Source organism: Crocuta crocuta, unplaced genomic scaffold (assembly GCF_008692635.1).
Source record: "Crocuta crocuta isolate KB4526 unplaced genomic scaffold, BGI_CrCroc_1.0 scaffold50, whole genome shotgun sequence".
Taxonomy (NCBI): Eukaryota; Metazoa; Chordata; class Mammalia; order Carnivora; family Hyaenidae; genus Crocuta; species Crocuta crocuta.
Window position 1 is genome coordinate 7,864,214 of NW_027527428.1, and position 16,202 is coordinate 7,880,415.

At 53.5% G+C, this 16,202-nt stretch overlaps 1 protein-coding gene across 1 annotated transcript in view; it reads right to left on the reverse strand.

Moving 5' to 3' along the window:
• OGFOD3 (2-oxoglutarate and iron dependent oxygenase domain containing 3) overlaps positions 1–16,202 on the reverse strand; it is a 21,980-nt gene that overhangs the window by 3,917 nt on the left and 1,861 nt on the right. The window contains exons 3-7 of the mRNA XM_077755859.1: positions 13,045–13,120; positions 11,376–11,418; positions 9,196–9,260; positions 8,604–8,660; positions 2,642–2,795 (exon numbers count right to left, since the gene is read on the reverse strand). Coding sequence (XP_077611985.1) covers positions 2,642–2,795; positions 8,604–8,660; positions 9,196–9,260; positions 11,376–11,418; positions 13,045–13,120 — 395 coding nt within the window. The remainder of the gene's footprint in view (positions 1–2,641; positions 2,796–8,603; positions 8,661–9,195; positions 9,261–11,375; positions 11,419–13,044; positions 13,121–16,202) is intronic.

Consider the following 16,202-nt stretch of genomic DNA (forward strand, 5'->3'; position numbering starts at 1 on the left):
TGCTTGTTTGGAAAAAGTCTGGGCGGTGCACGCAGCGGAGGGGCTCGTCTGGCATGGACCCCGATAATCCACCCCCACTCCTGCCTGGACGAAGGAACCGGAACAGGGCGGCTATTGCTTGTTTCCTCAGACGTCCTGAGGTCAGAGACGGAAGGGACCCCTCAAAGCCGCGGCAGGCCAGGGCTGCCACACGGACCCGTTGTTTTCAGTGTGACATCTTCAGGGTTCGGTTTAAAACCTCAGGCTGCCGAGGAGAAGCTAATGGTCTATAATATACCAGGAAGGTGCCATTTTCCAAGAGCTTCACTCACACAGATCAGGACACAGGGCATTACTGATTAATGAAGGGAATTCGTGAGAGAGACGCACTTTTTTTCATGCAAAGATAGTGATGTCCAACAATCAAGGAATTTTGATCACTTAACGTTTACGAGGCTAATGAATCATTCAATTAGCAAGTCTGGGGTAGGAGAGGGACAGTAATGGAAGGTCTAAGAACAGTCACCCGCCAGCCCTGACACGCAGCCCCACCCCCGCCTCGAAGCTGCTGGGCTGACAGGCAGTTTTACAAGATTTTACTGACACCTGTAGGCACCATGGGAACGGGACGCAGAAGCCCCAGGCCCGTCTCCTGCGATGTATCTGACCACGGCTCAAAGAGCCTTCTCCTCGCCACCATTTTTACCCCATCACCATGACAACAGTCATCTCCTGACACAAGGTGGCCAACCAATAAGGCTGCCGCGGTGACAGAGACCCAACGTCACCTCACGTCCTCGGTACCAGGCTGCGTGAAGCTGGACTCTCTACACGGCTGGACTCAGCTCCACAGCCCCCAAGACCCCATCTCGGCTTCCCCTCATCTGGTGCCCGTTCACCAAACACCGGGGTGACAGGAGCCCACGATCCCCCGGGGTACGCTTCGCCAACACCTTCAGCAGCGAACCTCACGTGAGTGGAAACCACACATGAGCGTGTAAACCTAAGAGAGACCCAGGTGCAGCGGGAGGAGTCCAGGAGCCTGGCCCTCTCGTACCCGCCCACCCCCAGGCTCTGCACAGGAACCCCCCAAAGTTCGCCTGAAAACCGGGGACCTGGGTAAGGAGGAAGCCGGGAGCGGCGGGCTCTGCTGGGGCATCTGTCCTGAGCTGGAGACGGGAGCCCCACGGATCCCAGTTCTCTTGTGTCTGAGCACATCTTCTGGCCACGTCCACACGTGAGTGGTCTTCGGCTGCTGCTGCTGCCCTCGCTGCTGCAGGCCTTCCGTGGCCTCCTGGCTCCGAGCATCACTCTGGAGTCTGTGGCTGCTGACGTGTCACAGGCCCATCTCTTCCCACCTGAAGAGTATGATCTTTGAGAACGAGGCCAGGGCACACTCAGAGCTGTTTCTCCTGAACCAGTTCTTCCTGGTGTGTGGACGTCTGTCCTTCCTTCGGGCAGGAAATCCTCCTGGACTCCAGCCCACGAGAGGGGCCCCTTCTCCGTAAGCCGGACGTATCTGTCTTCCACACACACGGTCTTTGCCCTCAGCACCAGAACACCCTGCTCTGCCTCTGCAGCGTCCACGATCATCTTACACCAACGGTCTCACCCTGTCCCCTCATGATGATCTGACGGTCGTTACCAACAGGTCAGCAGCTGATAACACGAGGTGCAGGGGGGTGGGGCTCCATCACGGCCGGATCGGGCTGGCATCTGAGCACTGCCTGCCGCCTGGGGGCCGGAAACCCCACACTCCCAGCCCGAATCCGGTGGAGCCCCAGAGCGACGGGTCCATACAGGAGCCGCTGGCCACAGATGCCACTTCCGTTTACGCTGACTTGAGGTGATTACATATTGGGGTCCTCAGTGTCACTAACCACACACAAGTGCTCACGGCCACGCGTGGCACCTCCTCCGTCAGCTCAGTTGAAATGAAAGAGATGCCAGGCGTCTGGCTGGGTCCCCAAGCCGAAGCCACATCTGCAAGCCTGCGTCCCACCTGCCTCATCACTCGCCCTGAGCTTTCCGGGCATTTTCCAGTCGCTTCTCTTGTTCTAGCAAAACTAGGGACATGAGGGACCGCCCCGGGTCACCTGAGCACACTGCAGCCCTCGGTGTCTCCCGAGGCGAGTATCCCCTGGCAGCATGCGGAGACTGCAAGGCTGCGGGTGTGCGGGGGCGGGGGGAGGGGAGGGAGGCTGCAGGGCAGGCAGGGACGGGCTCCGCCTACAGCCACCACGACACCACGACACCACGGGGAGGACGGGAACTCCGGACGGTGCTGAGAGGTCAAGAGATCTGCCCGGGAAGAGGCGGAGCACAGGGGCAGGGCAGGCCCGAGGGGAGGCCGGCGGCTGTGGGGCAACAGAAGGCTGCCCGGGTGGCACGCGGTGAGGCTCACGGCGCCGGTGGAGATGGCCACAGAGGACCGGTGCCACGGCCCCCACCACTTCTTGAAGCACTTTTCACCATCACTTGGGGATGGGTCCCCCGCCGCCGACTACATCCTCGGGGCTCAGGACACAGCCTGAACGTCAGAGACGAAGGTGTGTAAAGCCTCGACCACAGAAACGCCACAGTGGATGCTCAGAGACGCAGGCAGGCAGCTCGGCAGCCACGAACAGCCCCCCGGGGCCCGTGCCGGGGAGCGGGTGCTCACCTTGTCCACGTGCGCGTGCCAGTACTCGTCGTGCGCCGTCCGGGCTTGGGTGCTGTTGATGCGGGAGAAGAACGTGGGCTTGGTCAGGTGCAGCGAAGATGCGCTGATGCCAAAAGCCTGGGCGACCGTGAGCTGGACCTTCTGCCGCACGTCCCTGTAGAGAGGACACAGGCGTCCCTGAGGAGCAGCACCACCAGCCTCGGAGAGACTTCTCCACGGGCGCCACAGAGCCCACGCAGCGCCACGCTACAGAGACGCGGGCGGCGGGAAAGCAGCAAGATGGACAGACCCACACGGCAGGCGGCGCATCGTGTGCGAGACCGGACCCTGAGCACCGGCTCCTGGAGGAGCAGCCACAGCACCCGGCCCACTGGGGCCCTGTCTGCAGGGACAGACGGAAGCAGCTGGGGGCGAGCAGCCTGTTCCCGACAGAGAGGCCTGGAGGCGACCTCGGCCCTGCACGGAGAGCTGCACTGCGCGTGCTCAGGGGCTGGGCCTTCCCGCCGAGGCAGAGGGGTGCTGTCCCCCGAGACACCAGCCCCTCCCTGGCACATCCAGGGGTCTAGGCTCCCGGCCCTACACACGCGGCTGTGTGGCGAGGTGCCGCGGGGCATTCGTGGTGGGGGCACCACCCTCCCTGGACCACCACTGACCTGCGCGGCCCATTCCACGGAGCCCCAGGGGGCTCCTGGGGGGCCAGGATGCAGGGGGCAGTGCCAGACAGGCTGCCCCACGTCTGAGAGGTGGACACACACAGCTGCTGCCCACCTACACACACACACACTCACACACACGTGCACACACCGACCTACACACGTCTACACAGATGCACACATGAACCTACCTACACACACGTGCGCGCACCTACCTACACATGTCTACACACATGCACATGTGTACCTACCTACACACGTGTGCACACCTACCTACACACATGCACACACATACCTACACAATGCACACACCTGCTTACACATGTCTACACACCTGCGCACACACCTACCTACATACTTACATACGCTTGCACACATGCACCTACCTACACACACATACACAGATACCTACCTACATACATGCCTACACATGTGTGCACACACATACCTACCTATACACACATGCACACACCTACCTGCATGCATGCCTACATGCATGTGCACACATGTACCGACCTACACACATGCACACATACAGACCTGCATACACACCTATACATGTGTGCACACCTACCTACATGCATACACCTACCTACATATATGTCTACACATGTGTGCACACAAACCCACCTACACACATGCACATACACCCTACACGCGTGTGCACACACATACCTACCCACACACGCATGTGCATAACCTACCTATACAGGTCTGCACACACGCACACACGTACCTACCTATACACACATGTGCACACACCTACCTATACATGTCTACACACACACACACACACACACCTGTACCTACCTACACACACATGTGCACGTGCCTACCTACACATGTCGACACACATGCACACATGTACCTACCTACACACATGTGCGCACACCTACCTATGTACACACCTAGACAGACATGCACACACGTATCTACGTACGCACGTACACATGTACCTACTTACAAAGATGCCTATACACACGCATGGGCACATACTACACACATACATACACCTATCTACCTACACACATGCCTATATACACAGGCACACACATAACTACCAAACACAAGCCTACACACATGCACGCACACACCTACCTACATGCCCCCCCACAGATACCTACCCACAAACATGCCCACACACATGCACACACCTACAAACATGCTTATACACACATGTACCTACCTACACACACAAGCACACATGTACGTCCCTACATACACCATACACACTAACTCCCACACACATGCACAATACATGCAAGACATAGCTACGCATGCACATACCTGTTTACACGTACACATACGTACATATGCATATACACCCATACATGCCTACACGCAGAGATACATGGACACACATACACATGCACACACATATCTACCTGTATGCACACTTAAGGAACATGCAGTAAGCTAGGTCTAGGACCCAAACGATGGAGCCCCAGCCCAATAGGACATAAATCATTCCAACATTTCCAAACCGCTGGCTGATGCACACCACTTGCTCAAGCACCATGAGGCAGGGCATTAACTGGGGGTGCACCAGACCCTTCCTGGGGTGGGGCCCCCTTAAACTCATCTCAGTAAGTACTTATTCTAATACCAGTGAAGCTCATGGAACTTTTGCTGCACCGACAATTAAGTTCAGAATTCTTCTAACCCCTCCAAGGGGCAGGAGGGACGTACGCATTCAGTAGCTCGTCACCTAAGTCATAAAAAGCACGTCATTTATCCCACGGGCTCTGTTTCTTCATCTTTGTTCACCTTCAAGGCCCAAAGCATTTCAAACAGCGTTTAGCCAAATGTCAGAGTCCGACAAACTGAAAGAACTTAGAGATTCACCACATCCTTCCATTCTGTCACCAAAGAGCGCATGATGTGGAGGACACGTTGACGATGCAATGGCGCTCCTCGGGGAATCAGTCCCCGGCCTCGCTCTGCGCACAAGCTTCCCCTGTCAGCTTCTGCGGTACTTTCTGCTTCTCTTTCTTGGTTTCGTCGCTTTTATTCTACGTTCACCAATTTAACTTTTCCACCTTGGAGCCAGGAAGAGCCCTGCCCACCTGGGGCACGCTGGCCTTCCGCTTCTCATTTCCAGCTGTGGCGACGGCTCCCACTGTAGCCACCAGGACAGTCCTCGGCTTTCATGGCTCTGGCTTCTGCACATCATGCTGTGTATTCTCCCCGATGTCAGCGCACAGATGGCGTCTGAGAAAAGCCTGGAGGCTATTTGGTTGTTTTACCTTCAGCACATGCAGAAACGGTGGTTTGGTGACTCAGAGTCCAGGGGACGAGGTGGAAGTTGTCCTGAGTGTAGCAGCCAGAGCAGCGGTGTGGACAGTTCACACCAAACGCTGGCCTTGGACATTAGCCAGCTCCCCCATCTCAGCCACCGTTCTCCTTCCAGCTCCGCGAGACCCACGGACGGAGCGTTTTGTATTCTGTGTGAATTATCGGAATCCTTGTGTGGGAGACAGCGGCGGAGATGTCACCCAAACCCCGCTCTGTCATTCTGGCAGATGAGCTCTGTGACAATCTGGCCCATAAATGAGATCACACTGATATCTCATGCTGGTTAATAATCTGGCCATGTCTCAAGATGCTCAGTTAGTTTTAACCATAGAATAGACAAGATGAGAAAAAAGATTTCTCTAACCACTGCCATTTACCTGACAACACTCTTCAACATATTTTGAAAAGTTTTCTTTTTTTTTAGTTACTACTATTTTAATCATTGGTTTATTGTGTGAAACTNGTGAGAAAAAAGATTTCTCTAACCACTGCCATCTACCTGACAACACTCTTCAACATATTTTGAAAAGTTTTCATTTTTTTTTAGTTACTACTATTTTAATCATTGGTTTATTGTGTGAAACTGATTGGTTTCTTCCCTCTTCCCTCATTGAAAATTACCCGTCTCACTTATTAAACCCTAAGCTGTGACAGAACACAGGGGACATCACCTACATCTTTGGAGCTGTCACATCCAGCGCCCCCGGGCCCAGCGACAGCACGCATGCTGCTTGGTGCAACAGCTGACGGTTTTTACTCCGGAAATACAAACTGTTTCATTTGTGCAACGCTTCTGGGTTCTGTGCGTGACCGCAAGCCGTTCCAGACTCCAGTGGTGACCGACACCCTTCCTCTCTGCAGGTTCACACTCAGATGAGACATAAATCCGCTGTTTTCCCTTCATTCACAGTGTTCATTCTTACGTGTCATCAAACTTATGAACATGAAAATACTGACCCACACTTTTTACTTAACGGCAAACACAGTGAACAAAGTTAACTAGTCCCGGGGTAATCGCAGACCGAGACTCCTGCACCGGGAGACCCTGCCGCGCTCCAGGCCCAGACTTCACGGCCACCAAGTGAGGTCACTAGCGTGTGGCAGGGATCAAGCGCACCACTTACTGCTGTTACTATTTGTGTGTAGAGTTCATCCAACCCTTCACTTCTCTCTGGACCAGGAGCCCAGCTTTATTTTCCAGCTGTTTCCCTGGAAGCATGATCGAGGGGAAGAGGCAGCTGTGTTTCCAGCCCAGGAGGCTACGGTTGTGACGGGCCTGCTGGCTGCTGGTCGGGCACGGGTGCTGCGGCTGAGGACACACGAGGGCAAAAGTGGGATCTGTGTGGTGACGGGATGCTTGGTGCCGTGACTGGCGGGTCACATGGGTGACAGACAGAATTACACACACTCACACAAATAAGGTGAAAGCAGGGAATCTGATGGGGCGCCTGGGTGGCTTAGTCGGTTAAGCATCCGACTTTCGCTTGGGTCATGATCTCGCGGTTCGTGGGTTCGAGCCCCGCATCGGGCTCTGTGCTGACTGCCAGCTCAGAGCCTGGAGCCTGTTTCAGTCTGTGACTCCCTCTCTCTCTGACCCTCCCCTGCTCACGCTGTCTCTCTCTCTCCTAGAAATAAATAAAACATTAAAAAAAAAAATTAAAAAAAAAAGAAAGCAGGGAATCTGAGCAAAAACCGCAGGTGGCTGATGCCACATCCCGGGGGTGATGCCCTGCTCTTACACCAAGTGGTCCCAGTCAGGGGAACCCGGGTAAAGGGAACACAGAATCTCCCTGTGCTGTTTCTCAAAGCAGCAGTTAAGTCTTGATGATCTAAAAATTAGAAGTTCTGATTACGAAAAACACTCCAGGGGCCCCTGGGTGGCTCAGTTGGTTGAGAGCTGGACTCTGGATTTTGGATTCAGGTCATGCTCTCACGGTTCATGGGATGGAACCCCAAGTCAGGCTCTGAGCTGACAGCATTGCGTGTGCTTGGGATTCTCTGTCGCTCTCTGCCCTTCTCCTCCCCCCAAGATAACACACAAAACAAAACAAAAACAAAGAAACACCCGCGCCAGTCGGGGAGCTGCCAGGGCAGGAGGGCTGTGTCTGATGGTACCACGTGAGGGCCTGGCCCTGGCATGTGTGGTGTGACTGGCGAGTGGGCACAGCCCTGCACGGCGGTTAAAAGAGCTGCTGGACCCACCTGAGGCTGGGTCTGCCTCCGTACTTGTGAGCTATCGTGAAGGCCACAGAACAGCCCTGGGCCGAGGGGCACACACAGCCTCCACTGGGTCATGTGAGAGTGACGGCCTGGCTAGACCCACAGGTGCGGAGGTGGCTGCCCTGTGTACCGCCCACCAGCACAAAGTCTGCACGAGTAAATTCCCACCCTGACTGTACAGAGAGCTGGCGAGGAGCCAGAGAGTAGACCAGTCCAGACAACCCCCTCCCCTCAGTATTTCCGCTGCCTCTCACCGGGTCCTTGGGTTCCCTGGCCTCCCAGGGGCAGACAAGGTACCACCCGTCCACCTGCCGGGACTCCAACGAAGGGAACTGTGCATTTCACTATTCGAGAGACCCTCTGTTCACAACATGCCCACGACAATCCAGAGGAGGGCGCTGCTGGGGCGTGGTCAGTGGGCGTGGATGGGTGGTGGTCTTTAAGGGCATGGTTGAAGCATGGATTGGCCGGGTGTGACCAGTGGACCACGGACTGGGAGGTGTGGTCAGGGGCAGGCTTGGACAGGCTGGGTGTCCAGGGGAAAAGGGACAGGGTGACGATGGGGTGGGTGTGACCAGGGTCAGGGCAGAGCCTAAATGTTGGTGGGTGGGCGTGCCCTGGCCAGGGTGATGGTGGGGAGGGCTTGTGACTGGGGTGAGTGTGGCCTGGATGGGGTGGAGTGACTGGGGATGGTGGGTGGGGTGAGGATGGGGTGGGGGTGGTCTANTCCGCCCTCCCCACTAGGCCGCTGCACCCGCCCGCACGCCTGACCTCCTCACCCCTTTCCTCCTCACCGGTACAGCTGGAAGTCCTCTTCTGAGAAGACAGTCTGTATTTTATCTCCAAAATATCTGTGAAAAATAGAATATTAATAAATGTAATGCTTCACTAAACACTTATTGTTAACCTTTTGTAATATAACATGTTAATTTTTTTCTTATTTCCTTTAAACTTAGTGTTTCCTCCAATTAACCAGCAGGTCCCTGAAAACTAGATTGTCCTAACTGGTCTCTCTCTACAGTGATTAAAAGGGAGGGACGTCAATACCAGCAGAGTGAGGGCATCATTCAGCAAGGCTGGGAGAATCTTTGCTCCCTGGCCTCAAGGAGGATCAGAGTGCCCTTGACGCTTTGCAGCTCTTCCTGGCTCCAGAACCTGGCCTGCCTTTCACCCCACTTCACCCCCACCCCTCACCCACCTCTTCCTCTCGCTATCCCTCGGCCTCAAGTAGGTCCTGCTTACGCAAGAAGCACGCCCTGGGTGTAGCCCTAGACTATTCCCTGCAGCTGGTGAACAAGGCCCCTGCACCTCCCACTTCCTGGCTAAGAACTGCACAAGGTGCAAGGTCACACCACACAGACGGTCGCAGCTGCTCTGGGCTCTCACCTGTACAGGTTCACAAAGTGCTTCCCAACAGACAGGGCTCCTGAGTGCAAGTCCAGGATGGATGCCTGGAAAAGACGTGCACGGAGCACAGGGTAACAGGGGTTGAAAGTCGCCAAAGGTAAATGCAGACCAGAGACCCCTCCTATGCTCACCCTGGGTCAGGGAGACAATGCTGGGTTTCAGGGGAGTTGCACCAGGGTGTGTACAGGACAGATCTCGTCGTCTCCTGCCTACTCCAGTTTTCTGGAAACAGTCCACGGGTCTGTGAATTCCTGCAGCTGAATCACACCCTACCCATCCTCCCTCCTTCAGCCGTGTTGAGGGGTAACGGGACCACACGACACAAGCCCATGAGCCACCACCACCAAGATAACAACCACATCCCAAATGCCCTTCCAGCCCTTGGCCATCCTGCCTCCTGCCTCTCTCCCCTACCCCTCCCTGCCCAGGCAACCCCTGATCTGCTTCCTGCCATTACAGACTGAGTCACACTTTCTAGAATTATCTGTGAATGCAATCATGCGGGATGCACTCTTTCTCGGTGTGGCTCCTTCCACTCAGCATGACCACTCTGTGGTTCGCTCACGTCATTGTGTCTACAGACAAGCCCCCTCCCCAACCCCGTCGCTGAGGAGCCCTCCATGGTCTGGGGTGCCACCGCCACGTGGGGTGTTTCCAGCTTGGGGCTGTTACAATTAAAGCTGCTCTGAGCACTGGCGGACGAGTCTGTTTCGACAGACGCTGTCATCCTCTTGGGCAAAACCCTAGGAGTGGAATTGCCGGGTCGTACCTTTCTAAAGGATGGCCAAAGTGCTTTGCGCCCACCTCCGTGGGCCCTTCCCCATGTCTAGGACACGTGGTCACCAGCATGAATCAATTTTACACTGTCTGGGAAGCTACTATCTTTCTTCACTGATACAGTGACCAGCCCAGGGGTTTGAACATAATTTGAGCTTAATAAATACCAACTGAACTTAAAGGCATCAAATTTGGTTAATTTGCCAAAAGACGATTTCCTGAGGGAATGCCCAACAAAGAATGAGTCCGTGCACAAATGGGTTGTTGATAAATGCTCCGTCTGAATCAAATCAAACTGAAATAAAAGGATCTTCATTTTCAGAACTGCAGAGAAAAGTTTGCAGAATAAAATAAAATCATGCAGATCATCAGAAAAATAACTTAAAAATTCTCCTAAAGTCCATAAACTAATCTTCCCAGGACTTTCAAACATGTAGACTGACTCAGGTCCACGTGATGGTGAGAATTCGGGGATCACCAACCAATGCAGGGGGTGCTGATCTTCCACAGCTCCACACACGCAGTGAGGAGACCCACGTTCAGGACACCACGCGGGAAAGCACGCTAACGTGCGGTGCTCGCAGGGACGGGGGCTGCCCAGGGAGAAGATGAGACTCGGCGCCACCCCGGCCTTCTGTTCCCAGCAGCCGCTGTAGCTAATCACCAGCACTGGGCGCGTGAACCAGCGGGAATTCATCCTGTGACAGCTCCTGAAGCCCGAGGCCCCGAGCCAGGGGTGGGCAGGGCCACGCCCCTCCCGCCCCTCCGGCCCCCTTGGCTTGCGGCCTCCACCTCTGCCTCTGTCTTCCTGCGGCTTCTCCTCTTCTCCTTCACATCTCCCTCTGCCTCTCTCGAGAAAGGACACTTGGCATTGGATTTAGGGCCCGCCCCAATCCAGAGTCATCTATCCTGAGACCCTTAACTTATGGCATCTGCGAAGACCCTTTTCCAAATAAGGTCCTATCCCCAGGTTCCGGCGGATGCAGCACTGATGTGACCCTCGAGCCCCTGCACCCTTACACACGGATGACGGTGCGCACACTGTGTCTGCGGGCGCCTCCTGCCTGGGGACTGGAAGCTTGTTTGCCACCACTTCCCAGCAGCCCCTCCCACCTCTGCCTCTCCTGTTTCCAGGGCTTGTGCCCACCTCACTGGGCCCCTAAGTCGCCCTCCGTCAGCTCACTGCCTGTGACCAGATCCGTCGGCCCCAGCTGGGCGTCTGAACTACGAATGAGATCTGGAGCAGGCTGCTGTGACTCACCCTGAGGAGAGGCGACACTCTCGTGTCCACTGAACGTGGCGGCCCCACAAATCCAGTGCCGCTGTCCCCTGGACGGCAAGCAAGTTAAAGGGGTAGAAAGAAAACTGAAGCAGGAACTCACCCCTCCGTCAGATCCTCCCAGGGAGAGCCCCTTCTCGGCTATGCTGTGGGGGAAGGTCATTATAAGTCAGAATTTAGTTAGAATTGCTTGTGATACAGCTGGACAAATAAGAATCAGCACGATTAATGCAATGTGAACAGATTGTTTAATATTTATGATATAAACACACACTTAGACCAAAGGACTCAACTTTCTTTTTTTTATAGTTTATTTTTGAGACAGAGAGAGAAAGAGCATGAGCAGGGGAGGGGCAGAGAGAGAGGGAGACAGAATGTGAAGCAGGCTCCAGGCTCTGAGCTGTCAGCACAGAGCCCGATGTGGGACTCGATCCCACAAATGGTGAGATCGTGACCTGAGCTGAAGTCGGACACTTAACCGATTGAGCCACCCAGGCGCCCCAAAGGACTCAATTTTCAAAGCCAAATGAGTAAATGGCAATATTTCATCATGGTCTTGTTAATCACATATGACACAGTTTAGAAACAACTAAGCTTAAATTTAATTTCTACCTTTGGCACTGAGAGCTGGTGCCCACTAAAATAGACTGAACTATTCCCATTTTTGGGTCCTTCTGGGCTGACAGGTCCCCCTCCTAGTCATCACAGGCTGGGGGGACACCTTTGCAATCACCAGCTCGGGAAGTAGAGCTCTGAGCTGGAACTGACAGGACCATCCACATCACTGGAGATGCAAGGGCTTCTAGCACCTTCACGGACCAATCCCAGCCTGCCAGGAAGCTGACCTGGGGACAGACTGGCCGCTGAAATACCACTGACCCCTCCTCAACAACCCCGTCTCTCTGCTGGGGCCCTCAGCTGGGCACACGGGCAGAAGGCAGCTCGAGGGGCACATGCTGCTCCACTGAGCACGTGGCGGGTGTGTCTAAATTTGTTGGAAATCTGTTGGAAAATATGTGTCTAAATTTGTCAGAAATTTGTTGGAAAATCAAAGCCTTAAGATCGAAATTTTAGGGGCGCATGGGTGGCCCAGCTGGTTGACTGTCCAACTTTGGCTCAGGTCATGATCTCATGGTTGTGGGTTTGAGCCCTGTGTCGGACTCGGTGCTGACAGCTCAGAGACTGGCGCCTGCTTCGGATTCTGTGTGTGTGTCTCTCTCTGCCCCTCCCCTGCTGTCTCTCTCTCTCTCTCTCTTTCACTCAAAAGTAAATAAACATTAAAACAATTTTTTTTAACCCCAACAAAGAAAACTCTAGTGTCAACTGCACCTAAGTGCAGATGGGGACTTCCTGCCCCCAACCTGAGTCACAGCTAGATGGCCAAAGGCTAATTCCCAGCCAGTCTCCGCACAGAGACCAAACTGCTCTCTTAGTGGCCCCCTGCTGTTGTGGGGGTCTCTACACTGGTGCCCCAGGGCTCCCCCAGCAGCTGATGGAAGCAGCACCACCCCTGACCTCCAGTGCAGGCCAGAACCACTTCCCCTGAAGAGCGGTTAGGCCTCCGGCCGGTTCCATCAGCAACCACGTCACTGAGGACAATAGCCTTCGCTCCTGGAAACTGTAAAAGCCTACCTTTGCCCTTGAAGCATACAAGAGAATTCCTACCAAGTTCTAATTTAATTTCTTTAAATCATCTTTTTGGTAGGAATTGTCTGCTTCCTGTCCCCCAGCCCCACCGTCACACTTGTTCAGGACAGAAAAGGCTTGGGTACCTGCGAATCCGCTGGGCCTCATCCCTGGTGATGACGGTGTCAGTGATGCCCCGCCCACACTTCCTGGGGGAGCAGCCTGGAGAGAGATGAGCGCGATGAGATGCTGGCTGAATCCCCCACAACAAAGCTATTTGCATTTGTTGCGGACTTACCAGTAGCGAGCCTTCTCCAGGGACAATTTTGTAGGGTGGGACTGTGCCTTCCACAGGATTGGGGGGAAAGATTTGGCAAACAAAATGCAGAACACCTGGGGTGCTTGGGTGGCTCAGTTGGTGAAGCATCCAACTCTTGATTTCGGCTCAGGTCATGATCTCACGGTTCGGGAGGTCAAGGCCCACATCAGGCTCCGTGCTGACAGCATGGAGCCTACTTGGGATTCTCTCTCTCTCCCCCTCTCTTTCTGCACCCCCCCCCCCTCAATAAATAAATAAACATTAAAAAAATAAAATAAAATACAGGACACCTAAATAGGTATGAATTTCAGAGAAACAACAATGACTCTTCAGCCTAAGTACATCCTGTGCGGGGCACACTGACACCCCACTGGGCACAGCACATTCCTGGTGGCCCCACACCAGGCTGGACACTGGGAAGCATCTGGCCCTTTGCTTACCCTTGGGAAGAGAGCCATGAACCACCCCAGAGGCAGCATCCATGACAATCCATGACCACAGACCCAGCCTTCCTAAGCCCCCATGAGAAAGTCCTTCCAGGACAACTGAAGCTGTGTTTGTAATTCTAGTCACTGTCTTGTCCCAGAGACCCAGCAAATGCTGCCACCAAAGGTGTTCACCACATGTCCTACCCTAAGCTCCCTCGGCCTCTCTGCAACCAGGATGTGCAGCTGCTTACGGGCATGAGGGAAGAGAAGCCCAGTTGGTGGATGGGGCCAGGAGGAGGCAGAGCATCAGGGATGGACAGGCTCAGCAAACTCTCTGTATTTCAGCACTTAGGGTGGGCCAGCTCTCTCGTACTAGGTGGGCCACGGACAGGTCCTGGCCAACGATACGGAGCCTTGGGACACCCTCAGGACCTGTTGGGTTCACCTTTAACTTTTCATCCTTTCCCCCACTTCTTGCCTGGAACATGAGCCTGGGGCCTGGAGGTAGAGCGAGTGTCCTGAGACCATGTGAGCCACACACTGAGTGCAAGTGGTGAGGGGCTCACAGAGCACCAGGCCAGGGGGAAAATAAACTTCTACTTGGGGGCCATCGGGGGAGGGGTGCCTCAGTTCCAGAAGGCTAAATACAATCCTACTGACACAGGTGTTTTCATTATAAACAAAAGCTAGGTGTATGCTTTTTATAAGGGTCACTCCCTAAATATAATGACACAGAAGGGTTAAACATAAAAGCAAATACAATGATTACCAAAAGAAAGCTTGGAGAGTGATATGTGGATAACTAACGCACTTTAAGGCAAAAGAATCATTACAGGGAAAAAGAGGATCACATCTAGAGGTGATAGAGCAATTCACCAGGAAGATGAAGGTTGACAAACAGCACTAGATAGTATCATCTCAAATGCAAAACAGCCAACATGACAGAAGCTACCAAACCCACAGTCAAGGGGGAGATTCCCGCATGCCTCTTCAGTAATCGACAGACAGAGGAGACAGAAATCCATGATGATATAGAGGGTTTGTGCACAAGGTAGGAGACTAGGAGAATTACATAGAACTTTGCATGCAACCGTTAGGAAACATTTTTCCAGGTATATGTGGAACATTTGCAAAAACACTAAAAGAAAGTCTGAGCCAATATCAGAGGATCTATATCACACAGATTATGTTATCTATCTACAACACAATTAGGATAGAAACAAATGTTTTTAAAAAATGCAACCATTTATTAAAGATTTATTTATTTATTTGGAGAGAGAAAGAACACAAGTGGGGGAGGGGCAGAGAGAGAGGGGAGACAGAGGATCGGAAGCAGGCTCTGTGCTGAGTGCAAGACAGCCCATGGCTGGACTCGAAATCACAAACTGAGGGTTCATGACCTGAACTAAAGTCGGACACTTAACCGACTGAGAACCCAGGTGCCTCCCATTGAAACCATTTTTAAGTGTACAAGTTCAAGGATATCCGGCAAATTCATACGGTTGTGCTAACATCAACATTCATCTCCAGAATATCTTCACCGTCCCAAACTGGAACCCTGTGCCAATTACATAATAACTCCCCATTCCCCTCTCCTCAAGCAAACTGTTTTAATGTGGCTAAATTATTATTAAATGGGCAAGAAGAAACATTTCGGTTCTAACTACTTGAAAAATACTTTCTCAAAAGCTGGGACACTGAGGGAAAGAGGGAAAGGCTTAGGGAGTCAGGGGGAGGTAATCCCCACTGGTGTGCGTCACCACAGCACCCCTCAGTGGAAAGACTCGGCAACTGTCTCCCAGTTCAGGTCCAAAGCATTGCTCTGAATTAAAACATTTACTGAATTCTGTCTTTAAAACCCACTGGCGGGTGCCTGGGTGGCTCAGTCAGTTAAGCGTCTGACTTCAGCTCGGGTCATGATCTCACACAGTTCGTGGGTTCGAGTCCCGCGTCGGGCTCTGTGCTGACAGCTCAGAGCCTGGATCCTGCTTCAGATTCTGTGTCTCCCTCTCTCTCTGACCCTCCCCCGCTCTCTCTCTGTCTCTGTCTCTCAAAAAAATAAAAATAAAGACGTGAAAAATTTTAATAAAATAAAAAATAAAATAAAATAAATAAAACCCAGTGGCGCAGGCTAGGGTTTTAAACCTGAGAAAGCACATCTGCAGCGGGAGAGGAAGCCTACAGCGCTCTCCAGGGTGCTGAACTCAAGGGCGGCCGCCCCTCGGGGCGCCATTCTCCTCCTGCCCTCAGGAGGGGACACACTACACACAGCGGGGAAGGGCTTCTGGTAGGGACATTTCTCACTGGAACATTTTCTGCAGCGAATACACCCAATAACACTCTACAGCTAATGCCTTTTCTGGTTTCAACTTTCTCATCCTTGCTTTTCCAATCGTTATGTCCCTGCAAGCAATCCGTCTCTTCCGTCAGAAAGTGCCCACAGCATGGGGCACCTCGGTGACCAGCAGGCCTGGCCCTGCACGTCCCAGCCCACGCGTGGGTTAACCGACCTGAAGGAGGGAAAGTTGGTACTCCCCTGGCCCCCATACCACGTTGC